Raw genomic sequence first — 19,337 nt, 5'->3', positions numbered from 1 at the left:
TGTCGGGAACAGCAAAAAGGAAATTCAGGAAATTATGAAATACCGTGCTCAATTTCGATTCTGGTTGACTATAAACAGCTAATTTGCGGATATAAAGATCAGTTTAAATGAATGAATTAGTTTAAAGCCGTAAGGTCATCCAAATATAACCCATGTATTATTCGCCGAGTTCGCCAGTTTATTGCAATCACATCTAACCAGTCCTAAAATATTGTGAAAGGGCTCATTCGAACGGAAATTAAAAGTTCTAGTGACCTTTTTAAGTGACCAAAAAATTGGAGGGCAATTTGGTCCCCTCCCACCCTCATTTTTTTCCAACGAGCTCATTTTTTTCTACGCTCCGTGCGGATTCGCAGCGCAATTTCGATTGGGATTGGGTGCGAAAATCCGGGCCGACTTTTCTGCGAATTTTTCCGGTTTCTCTGGGAAACATGTTTTATGTTTGTAATATAATACGTCCAGTATCTGTTAGATTCCTCTTCTCGTAGACCTAGCTCTCTATTTGAAGCCAAAGCTGAACTAATAAATATTACCGGATATGGTTTACTACTACTTTATGGACGCTCCATAGCGTGGACGCTGCGTATAGTGGACGCTCCGTGAATGGACACTCCGAGCGGTGGTCACTCCGTGCAGTGTTCGCAGTGGGCGATCCGTCATAGACGCAGTGACACGGGACGCAGTGCAAAGTGGGCACTCAGGAACTAAGCCACATTTTAATGAAACCATGAAAAGTTCTGGAAACTGCTTTAAAAGAATCACAAATACTCATTTCCTTCCTAAAGTTGCTTTGATTTCATTTACCCCCCCCCCTTCTCACCTTAACAGAGCAATAAACAGTCCAGTTTATATATTATCCGTACATTTTTAAGAATTGCCAATATATAGGCCGTATAAACAGGGTTGTATGTTTCTCCATCATGTGTGGGGCTGAGGAGGGGGAGGGGTAAATTGAAGTGCCTTTAGGAATGAGATAAACAGGTATTTGTTATTTGTTTCGAGGGTACTTATGTATTATACCACCAGGCACCAACACTCAAGAAGTGAAGTTAGATTGATCTTATTGGAAAATGCCAAAACATTGTGAAAACATAATACTTTATAAACGAATTTGGGCTATATATCTGCACATAAGGGGAGGGGTGATCTACCCCTTCCCTAATGTGCAAATATGTAGCTCAAATTAGATAATTCCAATGTATTTTGTCACTCACCACTTGTTTTCCACTGAGTGTAAGCTAATTGTTTAAAGCTGGTTTGTTCTCGAGTTTTACACAGCGTAAACTTGAGTGTTGGTGGTATAATACTTAATACCTTTACGAGTTCTATGGCAGTTTTCTGAACTTTTAAGGTTTCTTTTGCTGGTCTCATATCCTTGAGTGTTAACATATTCTCCTCCAATCCATCTTTGCATTGAATTCCGTATTAATGAAATATTATGGACTGTACTTATTTAGAGGTTGACCTTTTTTTTTTAATGCAGCCAGTATGGAAAATGAAATGACGTAAGAGACAGAATTCAAATATACGCTATGCAGCAAATATTTAGCCAATCAACGACCAGCTTTCAGAAATGCTAAAAAGACCAAAAGAGAAAAACCAGTCCGGTCAGTGACGTCAATCAAATTGGTTGGCAATTAAATAGTATTTAGTGGTGATTTATCATTTTTCAATTGCAATGGTGAGTTTTTGCTTCACTGGTAGCGTTCAAAGACTATTATGCTCTGTTTAGGGGTGTCAATTGTGGCGGGGGGGGGGGATAAACTCAGAATAAAGAGAAGAGGGGTTGATGCCCCTCTAGATTTTGAAAAACACCTTTTTTGGTACTTTAATAGAAACAGAAAATTGTCTCTCCTGTCTGCATTTTGAAAAAATCCCTTTTTTGGGTATTTTTTTAAATACCTTTTTAAAATCCACCCCCTCTGAATTCTTGTGGGTTGATGCCCTTAGGACTATATTGTTCAAAGCTACATATTCTTATGTTAATTTCAAGCCAGTATTGTAAACTTTTAAGTAGTTTAAACTTTGACAGTCTTTAGGCTAAATAGTACACAAGCGTGGGTTCCGGTGATTTCCCCCCGAGAAATTTACCCCCGTAGGAGATCCCCCCCCCCGGTGATTTTCCCCTCTAGGAGATGCCCCTCCGTCATTTCCCCCCGCTGAAAATTCTCCCCTCCCCCTCTCGGAAATAATCGCCACCGGAGCCTCAGGTACTCCAGCGTCCCGACATTCCCGTAGTTTCCCATCTGTCGTAGAATTCTGGCATTTAAATCCACATACTTCTTCTTAATTGGTTCACTGGATTGTCCCGCATTTGCTTGAATCACAACCGCCCTGTTAAGTGCCTTTTCGCGCTTGAGGATGTCCAAGGACTTCCAAGGGCTAGGGTGATGAGCCGAAACTGAAGACTGCAATCACTATGATAACCCTCAACATTGTTGTTTGTCCTGGGTAGTTCATCTTTCGCTGTGTAGAACATATTCCAGACACGGGGCGGAAAGTTGCAAGGTTCTCTCCTACTTCCACGTATTCTACCGATTTAGTTATCTTCAAAGTAGGTGATGATCGGCCAAAACAACATTCTCATTAAGTTTAGCTACGACAGCTGTGAATGCAGAATGTACTTCCGGAATGGGCACTATTGTAAGAACAGCTAGCATATGGACGGAAACAGCAAATTCATCACCGTCTCCTTACCTCATCGGGCGGGCAAGGTCTTATATTATCTTTCAGATACTCTGGCTTATATGGAAAAAATAGCCCTTCACTTCAAATGGCTGGAAAACCTTTCCTGAAGAGATTCTGCACGCCCAACTCGACATCAGATAGTAGTAATATTGGACTTTCATTTGTCGAATGAGACTTTAGTTCGGTAAGAACTTTCGTATACGTGTACTCTGACTTGTTAGGTAGCAGTGCGTAAACGCATGGAATCACCCAATCCTCGTACAGGCAGTGCCCAACGTAAAGCTAAATCCTAATGTTTTGTACGGACGCATCAGTTCAGCTTCTCGATTCGTCTCACTGGTTCGTCAACGGAACGTTCAAGACCGTGCCCGAGTTGTTTTACCACAGCGGGGTTTCAAGCGTCTCGGTTGCTTTCCTCTTCATCTTGTTGCGGAGTTACTGTACTTGAAAGTTAGACTGGTTGGGAGCATGTGAATGTTCGTTCAAACGCCCAACCATAGCACCATCCTTCACCTTGATCTTTGCCTTACACTAGCCTTGCCTTTCCTTCGTCTGCCTTGAATCTTCGAATCTCCTAGGAGGGTCGGAATCTCCTATGGGGAAAAATTTCCAGGGGGGGGAATCTCCTACGGGGGGAAATATCCGAGGAGGGGGGAATCTCCTACGGGGGGAAATTTCCGGGGGGGATCTCCTAGACCCACAAGGGTAAGTACATACTTTTTTCAGTAGGAAAGGCAGACATATTGTGTTGTAGCATAAATATGGCAAAGCCCATTCGGTAAATTTATGTTGTAAGACATAAATCGGATACAAGAAAAATAAATATATTGATTCTGTATTTGCGTCTGCCAATGCGTCCAAAGCTTGGACGCACTAGCAATGGTAGCTATTAGTGAGGATTGGACTCAGCCTCCCTTAATAGAGCTGGATATAGCCTAGACTATAGACGTTTTTTTTGTGCTTACTTATTATATAAACCGCACCCAAGAAATGAAGTTAGGTTAATCATAATGAAATATACCAAACCACACACTTATTCGATCCGATTCAAAAACGAACTAACTTCCAATCAATAAAACAAGTAAGTTTTTTATTGTTTAAAAAAAATAGAGTTGTGAGAAAGTCAAACTTTAGCGTAAAGAGCAAGGCGTTGAGGAGGAGACAGCCCCTTTCATATACGGAATAATTTCTGTTCGTTTTAAGTTTTAACGTCGCTCCTTACTTTCAGTTTAAAAAACTTGTTTTTTTTATTTAATTTTTGAACGTTTTTGAATAAATGCAGGTTTTGATCTTGGCTCACCGTACATGAATAATTAAAACAAAATGTTCATATTAATTTACTTTTATTTGGTTAAATGGCTTTCTCGAAACTTGTTTCATTTTATTTACGAACGTTTTTAATAGTAATAAATATACGTAACTTACGAATTAATTTACGTAACGAACTTCTATATTCATATATTTTTAATACGTATATTAGGGGGTTCGCCCCCTAGTAAATACCTTGCTCTTTAAGCGAAAGTTCGAATTTTGTTCCAATTCTTTAAAACTGACCGCTTAATCACAAAGGTCGTGAGGTATTGACTAGGGGGTGAGTAGTAAGTATCTATTGAATTTGCCCAGGTTATGTTCCCTGGCAGCTTTCCAAGACAGAATACCAGACTAGTTATTTGGCAGTGTATAATGTGGTCAAACAGTTTTTTTTCTGTTTTTGTTGTCAATTGCACAATGAATGTACATCATGAGTTCACGTGCACATTCTTAAAAAACTGGTATGATATAAAGTAGTCAAACATGTATTGGGAGCATGCACGAAATTATGTAACTCAACAACCGTTTTTTATTCGTCCTTGCAATCCCGTATAAAATGTTCATGCATTGGAATTTAATTTTCATTATGTTTTAACATATCGAACATAGTACACTGAATTTTATTAACTCTGAAACAATGGATATTTCTATTTTCAATGTGAGTATAGTTTACTGAATTTATTTCCAGATAAATGGTATTTTACCAGTAAATTCAAATTTCAGGGGGACTTAGCCCCCCTCCCCTCCAACAATACAAAACCTTAAAATATGATGAGTATATTCGATAGAAAACGCTAAGTATGCTTTTTTCTATTATGCAAAACAAAAACCCCCTCCCCTATTGTTTTGTTAGGAGCATAATTCTGTACTTTTACATATCTCGTTCAAAATGTGGCTTTTCCCAATTGTGTGTGTGTTTAAGATATTCCGATCTACCTAAAGACATCTGTGTCTTATCATGTAAGCGAGAGTGACAATTTCCAAACAACCTTTTATATGTTCATTATCTAGAATTATTATTACCACATGCCAAAGCATAGTGCCAATAATTTCCTTGAAAAAATGGATTCTTGTTGTGGTCAATTAGGTGATAATGAAGCCTTTGAAATGTGATATATGAGTGACGTTTGAACAATGCCATCAATTTAAAATAGGGTCTAGCCTTACCGTACACTAAACTCGGAATTGACTTTATAAGGCAAATTATTTTATGGCAAGATGTTTTTTGAAATCTCCCTTCCCCCAAAACTCAAAATTTTCCAAAATTTTACTTTAGAACCCTTTTTTTTAAATATTTCTAAAGTGCTAATAGATATAGACTACTACAAATATCAGAATCGTCTTTATAGGTCAAATTATTTTATAAAAATATGTTTTTGAAATCCCCCTTCTCCTCAAACTCAAAATTTTACTTTAGTATCATTTTAGAATATTTATAAAGGGATGATATATATAGACTCCTACAGATTTCAGAATCGGCCTTATAGGTCAAATTATTTTATGGCAAGATATTTTTTGAAATCTCCCATCCATCCAAACTCAAAATTTTCCAAAATTTTACTTTAGAACCCTTTTTTTAAATATTTCTAAAGTGCTAATAGATATAGACTCCTACAAATATCAGAATCGGCTTTATAGGTCAAATTATTTTATGGCAAGATGTTTTTGAAATCCCCCTTCCCCCCAAACTCAAAATTTTACTTTATAAGCCTTTTAAAATATTTATAAAGTTCTAATAGATATAGACTCCTACAAATATCAGAATCGGGTTTATAGGCCAAATTATTTTATGGCAAGATGTTTTTTTTTAAATCGCCCTTCCCCCCAAACTAAAAATTTTCCAAAATTTTACTTTAGAACACTTTTTTTAAATATTTCTAAAGTGCTAATAGATATAGACTCCTACAAATATCAGAATTGGCTTTATAAGCCAAATTATTTTATGGCAAGATGTTTTTGAAATCCCCCGTCCCCCCAAACCCAAAATTTTACTTTATAACCCTTTTAGAATATTTCTAAAGGGCTAATATATATAGACTCCTAGAAATATCAGAATCGGCTGTATAGGCCAAATTATTTTATGGCAAGATATGTTTTGAAATCCCCCTTCCCCCCAAACTCAAAATTTTCAAAAATTTTACTTTAGAACCCTTTTTTTAAATATTTCTAAAGTGATAATATATGTAGACTCCTACAAATATCAGAATCGGCCTTATAGGCCAAATTATTTTATGGCAAGATGTTTTTGAAATCTCCCTTTCCCCCCAAACTAAAAATTTTCCAAAATTTTACTTTAAAAGCTTTTCTTTTTTAAATATTTCTAAGGTACTAAGACATAGAGTGCTACGAACACCAGAATAAACTTTAGAGGGCAATTTATCTGTAAAAGAGGGCTTATTATTTCCTTACTAAATTTTTCTTCTTTTTTAAGGATGCGGAGGTGGATTCATACAATTACCCTCCCTCCCAAAAGAGACCGAGATGGGGTGATACCACATCAATACAAGCTGCAAGACCACAAATCATCAGATATGTTAGCTGCCTTACATGTTCCTTTGACCAGCTAGAAGCCTCTTAAGCCAGTGTAAGCTCTGCACAAACCGCTATGTAACCTGTCAGACAATTCGAGAGAGAATAGATAGATTATCATAATGCATTAGCCTAATCTAGTAAGTATCGGGGGGTCAACCTTTATCAAGCATTGCCAGGCCCTTCACAACCAATGCAAGGCGAGAATGATGTGGCTCTTATAGCTCTTGACATGCAAGCTGAAAATTTATATGTGAGTTTTCAAGTATTATTTCTCGCTAATGATTCTTTTTCCCAAGTCAATTTGAAGGAGTGTGTGAACGGTACATGCGCTGCTTATTTTTCTATCTAACCGATAATTAATGGGTATATTATAATGAATATTTCAAATTAAATACAATCGTTATGATTTTAATTATTTTGTTGTGTGTTTGTGTGTGTGTGTCTTTGTGTGTGTGAGCAGTGCATGCGCCGCATCTACGAGATAACTCATTGAGATATTATAATTAATAGTGTAAATTCAATAACGGCGTAATGTTTGTTGTTTGTGTGTGTGTGTGTGTGTGTGTCTGTGAGCGGTGCATGCGCCGCGTCTACTCGATAATTCATTGAGATAGTATAATGGACATTGCAAATTCAATAGAGGCGTACCGATTGTTGTGTGTATGTGTGTCTGTGTGTGACTGTGTGTGGGTTGATGTGTGTGGGTGCGCGGTTGGGGATAGGTGTTTGGGTGTGGGTGTTTCAGTCTGTGTGTGTGTGTGTCTGTGTGTGTGTGTGTGTGTGTGTGTGTGTGTGTGTGTGTGTGTGTGTGTGTGTTTGTGTGTTGCGGTGCATGCGCCGCGTCTACTCGATAATTCATTGAGATAGTGCAAATTCAATATCGATGTAATGATTGAATGGCATATATTTCCTTATCATTATTTCGTATGTTTTGATCCGGGTGCTGTAATTTTTTCAATATACATATCAACCGAATTGTATTTTAATGCTGATTTCGAATATCTTTAAATTATTTCGTTTAACTTAATCCATCAAAAGTTATGAGAAAATTAAGAATCTTTGAAGTAAAAATTATGACGTCCTATAAATAGTTTCCGCAGCGCGTTCAGAGACATTCTATCTGACGCTGTTTCCGCATTGCGTTATAGACTAATGCAATATAGGCTAAGGGGTTAGAAACATAATTTCAACCTGTAAGAATATTTCAGCGTGTGTGTGTGCGTGTGTGTGTGTGCGTGTGCGTGTGCGTGTGTGTGTGTGTGTGCGTGTGTGTGTGTGTCAGTGTGTGCGCATGTGTGCGTGTGTATGTGTGTTATTAACAAAATTTGTAATTTATTATGCATTTTTTATAAATAAAACTATAAGCAAAAATTTGTAATTTATTATGCATTTGTTTGATAAATTCTAATCCAATTAAGAAAAAAAAAATTGTTTGATAAAAAATAAGAAGAAAAGTGTGTTGTAATTGTGTTTAAACTCTCGTTAAAGAAAAAAAAAACTTAATCCATTCATTTTCTAGTGTCATGGGGAAGCTGTGAAAACTTCTGCCTTCCCTGGCACGGGTTTTGAAAGTATCATTGGTAATTGTCCCCTCTCGCCGGATGATGATGATCGTGAAGGTACACCATTTAATACCCTCCTGGATTTTCAATTTAGATCTGAAGAAATGGACAGTCTTATACAAATTGTTGGACCTAACTTTTCCGGGGACATTTTTGACGATAGATTTATAATTAGTGAATTGGGTCCTGTGCAAATAGGTGCAGGACATGAGAATAGTGTCACGTCCCCGGAACTACGTGAATTTTACTTGTTAGAGTCTGCTCTAGGTCACTTACAAACATATAGGGTAGATTTTAACCCTCCTGAAGAAAATGCGGTTAACGGGAGCGTTAATTCAACTGACCCTGTGAATGTTCTCAACAGCTACATTGACAGAATTTGAGCACAAGTTGAGATTCAGATTCAGAACTGGGAGGGTCTATGGGGGATTAAATAGGCGGTAACTCAAAAAGTTTATTTACAAAAAGGGACATATGGGGAAACTTTTTATTTTCATTTTTCAACTAGCAATCAAACTTTTTACTCTGGTCTAAATGAATTTGAGAGCAACTTTTTCAACTGGGTAAATAAATTTATATCGACTTTGGACACGTTTAACGAGAGGGGAAGTGGTTCCACCATTTTATACATTGAACACATGGATCTGAATCTCAGTAGATTTAAAAAAAACTTAATTTTAAGGGGGGCAGGGGGTAACAAAATAAAATGCCACCCAGATTGGCCGGCTACAGGAGGGGTTCAGGGTTTCAAGTTTGAAACGGGGCTACAATGCTTTAAATATGCATTTTTAGCAGCAGCCCATAAAACATTTACTAAATATTCAACAATGAAAAATCTAGACAGCCTTGCTCGTAACGGTGGAGAAAATTTCCCTAAAGTAAATTTTGACTGGTTAGAGGGGAAGTATTCGGTGTCATTGAAAAAAATAACCATATTCGAAAGAGCAAATGAAAATCTTTGGTTGGGGGTGGTTGTTCTCCAGTATGACACAGAATTTGTAAATGGGGGAAAGAAACCAAATAAAAAAGGGGTTTTATATTCAGTGAGGACACCGATGGTGGATAATGTTAAAAATTGGGTTTGGGTTATTTACGAGCCTCCCAAAGATGTAAATTCCTATGGTCATTTTTTCCCGTTATGGCATTAAGTCGACTCTTATCCCGAAGCAAGAACAAAGGAGAATGTCTCTATTGCCCCATGTGCCTTTCCTCATTTAGATCTGAGTGAATAGTCTCGGATCACATGGGGCATTGCAAAATTCATGGGAATCAAAGAATTGAAATGCCGGCAGAAGGCAGAGATACTTTACAATTTAAAAATTTCCAAAACTTACTGCTACAAGTTGATAAAGTATGTTTGGATTGTGAATCAAGACTAGTGGAGGTATCAGACCCATCAAAGCCAAATATAGTCAAGGAACACAAACTAGTTGCGTGTTCCTATGCGCATACCCGTCGCGATTCCAACAATAAAATGCAGTTGGAAGAGTTTTTTTTGCTATGGATGGGGAGGGTAGTATGGAATAGCTATTGGTACATTTAATAAAAACAGCAAACACTGGAATTTCATGATTGCGTCACACCAATTATACAATGAAATTGTCTGATAAAGGGCAACTGGCACTAGAAAAGGGGTCGATTTTCTGGGTTTGTAGAGGTGTTCTTGCCCCAAAAGACGCAGTCCAGGATCATTATCACCTTATTGATCCTAATTCAACGGGAAAAAGTAACTTTCGGGGGTGGGCTCACAATTCATGTAATTTAAAAATTAAACAGCAACTATTTCTTCCGGTTTTTAAACATAACTCTAACTACGATCTGAAGTATGTGCTAACAGCAATGGCACATCTTCAAAGAAATGAAACAGTGGATGATTTATGGGTGATAGACAGCTTTTCCTACAAAATCATACCTAATCGTCGGAAAACCTGCTCTTTTTGGAATTTATGTGGAAATTTGTTGAAGAGGACGTTGAATACACGAATAAATTTCGTTTCTTAGATTCCTAAAGTTTTTTCCTCAAATCATTGAGTGAACTAATTCAGGTGTAGAAAAACAATGACGGCTGCAACGCTTTCCCCCTTCTCAAGCAACAATTTCCAAATGATTTATATGATTTGTTGACGGTCAAGGGTATATATTTTTATGATTATTATTGTTCCATGTCGAGATTCGCCGAAGAAACTATTCCTTCGATTGAATTGTTTTACGACAGTCTACACGATCGTAGGTGCACCCCCGATGAATACAGTTTTGCTAAAAAAGTGTGGGCAGAGCAAGGGTGTAAAAATGGGTTTGACTTCTGCGAGCGGTATTTATCGAGTGATGCGTTAACTTTGTAAGACATTATTTGTAAAATTAAGGACAAAATCTATGGGGAACTTAATTTTGTTCTGTGCTATTATTTTCCATCTCCTCATCTGGTAATGAACATCATCCTAAAAATTAGTGGGGAAAAAATTGGGCTAATCACAGACATTGATCAGTATCTGTTCATCGAAAGGTCGATGAGGGGTGGATATGTTTTTCACGGGGATCGTATCTTGGAAACTGATCCAACAGGAGAGAAGAAGGGGACAAAATCGGATGCAGTTTTCCTTGATATGAATTCTCTCTACCCCTCGGCCATGTCCCATTATGCGCTACCTTGCGGTGACTATAAATGGCTCAATGACCCTCAAGCTCCCCATTTCCCCAACATTGACTGTGTTGAGGAGAATGGGCTGGTTGGATGGTTTTTTGAAATTGATGGGTAGATACCGGTCGAGAGTCACGAGGCAGTTAAGGATTTCGTTTTTTCATGCATAAGTGGAACTGTAAAGAAAAACTTTTTGAATACTTGCAAAAATCGTTTATTTGAAGACTGCGGAATACATTCGTCGTCATCAAAGCAAAAAATTGTTGATGAATTTCTTCCGAAAAAAATATTGTTTTACGTCCCGTAGCTCTAAAAATAATTCGAAACGACTTTCAATATCCCAAACGTGGGAAGAACACTCATGATGACTCAAAAACCATATCTATAATTATGTTTCAAAGCTTGGTTCAGGAAAAATTCTGAAGTACGAATGATAGCCGACCAAGGCATTTTTAAACTCATTTTGAATACGACTTTTGCTAAAATTTGTGAGAGCGTTCACAATAGGAATCGTTGTGACGTCGTGACCGACCCCAAAACAATGTGCTCGAATTATTGCCGATTCAAACTACACTTCCTTCACAATCATTGGCCCGGACATGGTACTATTGAATAGAAAAAAAAGAAGCATTGTATTAAATAAAAATATTGCTGCAGGCAGTGCGATCTTGGAGGTCTCTAAAAAGCTCATGTTGGAATTCTACTACAATGTGGCTAGGGTATAGTGGCCGGAGAAGGGGCAAGTAGAGGTCTGCTACGGGGACACAGATTCTCTACTGTTAAAAGTAAAAACCCCAAATCTAATTGATGATTTGGCGCACGGTGAAATTATCAGCTCACGGATGGACTGCACCACTTGGAGTGGGCTGTACCCAGAGCTAGTGAAACGTCGGGCACCAAATCAGATTTTATTTTTTAAATCAGAAACGGGGATTGACATGATTTCCAGTGGTGTTTTTTTAAGTCCAAAGGTGTACTTTATACAGACACACGACGAGGAAATCAAGAAACGTTGCAAAGGAGTACCCACAGGCTATGTGGATAAGAATTTCGACATGGACATCTATAGGAATTGTATTGTTCAAAATACAACTCCACGAGCTAAATTACTGGCAATTCGTTCTCTCAACTACAGGAAATTTACTGTAAATGTAGAAAAAATTGCCATGAGTACCATCTCCGACAAGGTCTATGTTTGTCAAGACGGTGTGACTACCCTCCCCCTTGGGCACTATTTAACTTCAGACCGGGCCGAATGTGTTATCCATAGGGAAAGTCTCGGTTTGAATAAAGTCCAGTAAATTTTTTCCTAAAACCTTTTTTTTTTGGGGGGGGGGCCTCGCGGCCTTTGGGGGGGGGGGGGCTCAAGGCCTGGGGGGGCGGCCGCCAGCGGGGGGCGCCCCGCCACTACCAAAGTTATCTTTTTTACTTAGAGCAGATTTTTTTTGTGCTTTTGTACATGTTTCATTAAAAAAAAGTGATATTATTTTAAGTGCTTAGTGCATTTTTTATAAATAAATTTAAAAAGTGTATTTTTCTTTCTTTTGTTTCTGTAAAGTGCTGCTGTTTTTAATACAAGAAATATGATTCTTTATTGATTTATTGTTCTTGAACGGAGTAGGGAAATTATTTAGTCATTAGACAACTATAGTCTACGGTTAGTTGTTCAGGTGAACTATTGAAAGGAACATGTATCAATTTAAAACACCATTAAGATCGCTTATGTGTGGGCCGTCAATGTCAGGCAAAACAACACTCTTAACTAAAACAATTAAAAATTGCGATAAAATGTTTGTGGAAAAGCCGAAAAAAATCTACTATTGTTACAGTATTTAGCAGGAGTCATACGATAAAATAAAAGCAATTGCTGCCACCACGGGATTGGTGCAGATACAATTCATACAGGGACTTGATGTTTTCAACATTATTGAACCAAACTCTTGGCTGATCATTGACTATCTGGCTGAATCTGTTGAACAATGGTCCCAGGAAATGCTAAAACTGTTCACTGTTCGCTCTCATCATTAACAGATTTCCATAACTCTGGTTCTACACAATCTCTTTCATCTGAGAAAATGTATGCAAAAACTTTCATTGAGCTTCACCTATTATATCATCTAAAGAGTTGTTCGTGATTCTCGCTTCCTCATAACTCTAAATAAACATATCTATTAAGGCGCACCTAAATTTCTGCTTTCACCGTACAATCAGACAACTAATAAACCCTACGCTTATATGCTATTGGATCTTAATCAAAATACACCCTAGGATTTGCGTGTAGTCACAGATATTTTTGACAACAAAATCACAGTATATCTCCCCGTGAACACCAAAAAGACCTATTAGTTGCTATCATGACACTGAAGAAACTACATGAAAATAGACATCTGTTTTCTGTTCTAAGCATTTCAAAACCGCCTCTTAGAAAAGCCATACTCAAACATGGTATTGACAATGATTTCATTAATCTGATATCTGAACTTTGTTTAAATTTGACCGAGGGTAAGGTTCAACTGCCAGAAGTAGATAAGCAACAGGCAAAGTAATATCGTTCCATTGTACGTACATTGGCCTCTAAAAGCAAAGGAAAGAATTTTAAAAAGAAACGACTTCTTCAGGCGGGCGGTAGCTTTTTCACACTTTTACTGCCAATAATTGCAGGACTTGTAAACAGTTTTCTCTAGATGGAAAAACCCTATAGATTGACTCCAATAGAACTCGCTCTCTCACCCGTGGAACACTTTGAGAACAATCTGAGTAAATTCCTTGACAATGAGAATATTGAGGATGATAAAAAACTGCTTTTTCTTCAAGATGCAATTCGCCGAGTGGACGAACATAAGCCCCATCGTGTGAAGGCCACTGCTGCTGCTGCTATTGATCACAAAAAATAATCATCTCCTAAGTAGTCTGCTGCTGCTGAAACACAATTAATTAAGTAGGAATTTGTTTAAATTGTATTGAATATTGGAATTATATTCCCCCAATCATTTCGTGAACAAATAAAACGACTCCTAACCTATCTCATGGAAAGTGGTCAAGATCATATTCAAGTTGAAAGCAATGAGAAAGGGATTAAAATTCAGGGCAAGACCTATAATCTACTTGAATTAATCTATGATATGGTTACAAGTCGTAAAGGACTATTATGATTTGACGCTCATCTATACAACTTTCTAAATACATTAAACTTCCACAAAAGTCTTATTAGCAATAGACAAATTCTAAAAAAATTAAATGAACTCGCATCACTGTCAATACCACCACCATTAAAATATGAAGAAGAAGAAGAAGATTTTAAATCAATTTTGGAAAATACTAGCACATCACTGATAGCTAGACAAAAGCGAAGACGTATCAAATCAACGTCACCACCACCACCAACCGCCAGTATACGAAAGGGTAGTGGACGTTACACAACGTGTTTACATTCAAAATGGTTGAAGTTCTGAAAGGTGTTTATGAAAATACTGGTGTAGTGGGGAGTTTAAGTTCACCCACCACTCTTTCCAAAGTCACTGGTGTTCACACTAAAAGTGTACAAGACTATCTACAAAATGAATCAAGTTACACTCTGCATAGAAATCATAGACTTCGTGCTAATCAATATCGAAAAACTAAAGCCTTTTACCCACTACATATAATGCAAGCAGATCTCCTGACTCTAGATGAGGTTCAACGATGTCACAATACACCGCACAAGTATATTCTTCATGCAATCAGTGTTTTTTTTAGTCGCTCTGCATATGCCATTCCATTGCGGTCAAAGAGAGGCGTTGAAGTTGCTCAGGCCATTGAAAGTATTTTCGAACAGGATTCATATTAAAAAATTCAAACGGATCGTGGTAGTGAATTTGTTAATCCCCGTGTTGAAAAAGTACTAATAAATTATAATACAATACTCTATCATCGTCATGTCCTTATAAAGCACTGGTCGAACGATTGATAAGAACTATTTGAATTTTAATTTCTAGATTTTTACGTTGAAAAATACACCTGCTTTTCTTTATGATTTAGATAAAATCAAGCTGATCTATAATCAACGACCTCATCGATGATTGTCCAACTCTACACCAACGGAAGTTCATCATTCTGATCATGATACAATTGACACCTTTCTTAAACAGTATTCCAATGAAACGATTGTCAAGAAGAAAATAAATTCAATGTTGGTGATATTGTTCGAATTAATAGGACAACTAATGTTTTTGAAAAGGGGAATTACTAGTGGTCCACCGAACTTTTTAAAGTGGCAAAAATCCTAGACACTAAACCCATAACTTATCGTTTGCGCGATACCAAAGATGAAGAGATTCTCGGCGGCTTTTATGACTATGAACTACAAAAAGTTAAAAATAATAGTGAAATCTATCAAATTGAAAAGATATTAAAGACACGTACTCGCAGGGGTAAGAAACAGTTACTTGTTCGGTGGCTAGGATACAACTCTGATTTTGATTCTTGGATCGGTGTAGAAGATATTGACAATGCCCAATGATTTCTATGTAACTTTTATGTCCAATGTTTCCGATCCTCTCTACAACGACTTGAATACGACAAGTGAATTTTGGACAAAACTCTCCCCCGCCATCAAATTTGACGGTGCGTATGAAGTGGCTCTTGTCGACTGTATTCTCAAAAATACTTATGACATTCTCAGAAAGCATCGTGTGTATGATTTAAAATTATGCCATTCATTGGACACTTTTTGTTGACTATGAATGGGTTGAAGCACTCAAATCTAGCGAATATCCCCTTGCTAAATTGAAATATATTGAATATGATAATATGACAGATTTGTGTCGTACAATCAATAGAAAAATCTCATATCGTAGAAATGGTAAATTCCATTTTAATTATTTATTAGAACATTATAGGATTTAAATTACCTCATCTGTTGACCCTAAAATGATCATTTTCAATGATAATCTGAGAGACTTTCTTGACTTTAAACAAAATATTAACAATGGGAAAAATGTTGGCACCGCTCACATGATTGATCAAGCTATTTTTGCTGATTATTCAAATTGTCTCGCCTCGGACTCTTGCATATTACTCTGAATTCTTTGTGGAAACGAAGAGGGTTGGTAATTCAAATGTACCTCTTCTACATGCTTGTGAACGAAAAACATCTGAGGAACTTGTTCATACATATAGTATAAAGCATATCAAGTATGATACTGTAAACACTTCGTATTTGGAACTCTGTCAGTTAACACTAAGAAGTGAATTGGGTGATCCTCTAGCAATAACAAAAGGCTTAGCAGTGATTACATGTCATTTTCGACGACAGCACAATCACCATTGTCGGCTTTTGTCGTCATTGTCGGCGACAGCACAATCACCTAAAATGAACAATAGAAGAATTCCATTTGTCTGTCCCGATATCGATTGCTATGTTGGTGCTTTGAGGCCACGTCAAATTGGCAATGGATTGGACTACTACAAGGGGCGTACTACAATGTCTGGCTATGGTCTTGGTAGCTGGTTTGCTAGGCTATTTCGTTCTGCACTACCGCTCGCCAGAAAATATCTTGTGCCTGCTGAATCAAATTTTTCAGCCTTTACAAAACATTTGTCGGGTTTAGGCAGGAATTTCAAGGAGATTGTTAAGGAAAATATAACATAATAACCAAGATCTATTGTTAAGTAACAGAAATTTCGAAAAAAAGGGAAAGAATTTAAAAGCATATATTCACATCATTCATTCAGTAGTTTTAATCTAATTACAACGTAAAGAACATCAAGAAGGACATTGAGGAATAAAACTACAACAATCAATAAGCAGACGAAAAAGAAGAATGTGAATGTTAGATCAAAGGACGACTTCTTCTCTTAAAATGACTTATCTCTCCCATAAGGAAGCATATCTATCAATTTGTTCCTCATTGAATCTATTCAATGCTGAAAATGTTGATGTCGTGTCAAGTATGGCTACTATGAACAATTTCACCCCCAACAACCCCTCTCGAAAATATACACTTTCAAATATTTTCCAATGAAGACTATTTCATTGATTTGTCATCAACATTTATTGATTTAAATGTTGTGGTGAAGAAAAAGTCAGATAATACAACTCCAAATGCTGGCAATGGTGTCTCCTATGAAAACTTTATTCTACACAATCTGTTAAAACAAATTAATGTATTCGTTAATTGAACATTGGTGAGCACTAGCAATAGTTTATCAAACTATGCAAGCTACATACAATTTATGATGATGACACCAAAGGCATACAAGGAGTTGAGAGGACAATCATTGGGCTATGAATATCGATCAGGTGTTGATACTGACGGCGAGTTGACTACTTCAGTGACCCAGGAGTATCATCTGGTTGGAAAATTAAATCATGAGATATTCAATATATCCTAATGGCTACCCCCCAATGTCAAGATTGACATAAAGTTACAGCTGGTCCCATCGAATTTCATTTTGAGAAAAACACTTCCTGCAGCACCCGATGCAAATGTTATTATCCAAGTGGCTTGTATTCATGTCCGAAAACCACTGTTTAATATCTCTGTTGTATTGATAGTGGAGAATCAAGGAGCCAATCTCATTAACATTAAACTTTTTGTCTCCCATACAATCACTAATCAATATCATATTGCAATTGATTCTCTTAGCTATAGTAATTCATCATTTATCAATGGAGAAATCCCATCAAAATTGGCTTTGGCCTTTGTAAAGAGTGACAGTGCTACTTGATCCTGGAGTGACTCCCTCTTAGACTTCAATTTTTTGGCATATTTATTATTGTGTATGAAGTGAATGGCAGTCTGATACGCACTCTATCATTTGACAAAAAATCCTATAGAACTCTGCACGAGTTGACCTTGCAATCCCTTGATCATGACTCTCAACTATTTAAAAATGGAATAACCGATTCAATGTTTTCAAAAAATCATGGGGTAATTGTTTTGGACTTGTCGGGAACTCAGGACATGAGCATAGTACGAACAGGGCATGTGCGTTTAGAGTGTACATTTGCCGATGCTTCGACAGAGAGCATCAAGCTAATATAATTGAGTCAATATGAGGCCTATTGGGAAAACACATCCGACGGCAGTGTTCGACTAGACCTAGCACCATGAACACAAACCAAATAATCAACGTATTTAGTATGGATCCATACATGTCCCAGCACAAGTCCTATTGCATACCTTCGGACTTCATTGAAAAAATTCTAAGTATTAACAATACTTTAATCATTGTTAATAGCAGTCCATCGAATTCGAAGATCGGCCATTGGCTATGCATTTTTCAAGCGGCAAAGAATATCCAATTTTTTGATCCTCTAGGCCTGTCTTAGGATTTCTACACGCCATATATCAGCAACTTAATTGAAACAAGGGGGCAATCATTTTTCAAAATCAACGACAAGTACAAGAATTAACGACTAAGACATGTGGCTTTCATGCACTACTCTTTTTCATGTTCAGATGTCGTGGCTACACCTACAAGCAGTTTCGTGACATCTACGTTGACTTACCTCGATTGAACGACTTTTTAGTGGAAAATATACTTACAAGCGTATTTAATATTTATTTTAGTGCCCTACTAATAAAATGTTCTCAAAACTTGTATGTTAAATTGTTTATTAATAAAAACTTATATACATGATAAAACGACTTTTCTACTCTTTAGATTTCATCTTCTACTAGGTATAGGTATTTGTCGACAAAAACTAGTGCAAATAGATTATCTTAATTGACAGTTTACTGATCCTGATGTACTGCAGTGTCAGTGTCACATTTTATACAGTAGAGTGTAATTTCACTCTTGTCATATCTCTTTGTATAGTCAATTGTACTATTCTTATTCATTCTATAGAATTCAAATGTTTCAATTTGCTTATTTGAACTAATTTCACAAACAGTGTCCTCAAGTGTCGAATCACATTCTGTCACAGCCAAATAAGAATCAGTGGGCTTATAATCATAACACCCATTATCTTCACAACGATGACGTAGAAACCATATTCTTTTGCTGCTCCAGCAGTTGAATCGCTGACCTGGCTCTTCCTCCCAGAGCAATCTAAAACCACGACGATACCAATTTCATAGCAGTAAACTAAAATCCCGCCTAGGATTCTGTCGAATCATACCAAGATATGTTTTCTCTCACTTATCACATTTATCATAATGGCAATTGGAGCAAAGGTGCCCCCTTGGATGAGTGTTACACATCTCTTCAAGACAGGAATTACAACCTTTAATTTGTATAGCATATCCTCTATGCAATTTACAAGGGTTGAATAATCAACATTTTTCATCATACTCATTAATCATTGTGCAATTCTCACATGGTGACCAACCGCCCAGCGTGTACATACATAGCGGACGTTTATAGAACATTTTTTCAATGTGTTGACACTATCACTGCCACAATGAAACTGAGCTAGCAACAACAAAAATTGTCTGAAAGAGAGAGGAGTAAATCATCCTTGAGCACCATGTTTCTCATGAAAAAAAGTCCTAAATTTCTAAACTAATGTTTAAAAGCATATCCACAATATCATTTTGCCGTGTCGTGATCAATATATCAATAAATTGTGTAAATGCATTTGGACCACGATGTAGAAGCTTCATACAATAGTCTAATGA

At 37.0% G+C, this 19,337-nt stretch overlaps 1 protein-coding gene across 2 annotated transcripts in view; it reads left to right on the top strand.

The window, feature by feature from the left end:
- The first annotated feature begins 1,615 nt into the window (after positions 1 to 1,615).
- The window catches only part of LOC148952359 (uncharacterized), a 62,283-nt gene continuing 44,561 nt past the window's right edge, over positions 1,616 to 19,337 (top strand). For both annotated transcript variants that reach the window (XM_089088948.1, XM_089088946.1), the window contains exon 1: positions 1,616 to 1,681. In XM_089088948.1, coding sequence (XP_088945074.1) covers positions 1,679 to 1,681 — 3 coding nt within the window. In that variant the 5' untranslated portion in view covers positions 1,616 to 1,678. The remainder of the gene's footprint in view (positions 1,682 to 19,337) is intronic.

Source organism: Artemia sp. Qi Xiang Cuo, chromosome 5 (assembly GCF_049724085.1).
Source record: "Artemia sp. Qi Xiang Cuo chromosome 5, ASM4972408v1, whole genome shotgun sequence".
Classification (NCBI taxonomy): domain Eukaryota; kingdom Metazoa; phylum Arthropoda; class Branchiopoda; order Anostraca; family Artemiidae; genus Artemia; species Artemia sp. Qi Xiang Cuo.
The sequence above is the reverse complement of the archived record's forward strand: the minus strand, read 5'-3'. Positions and strand labels throughout refer to the sequence as shown.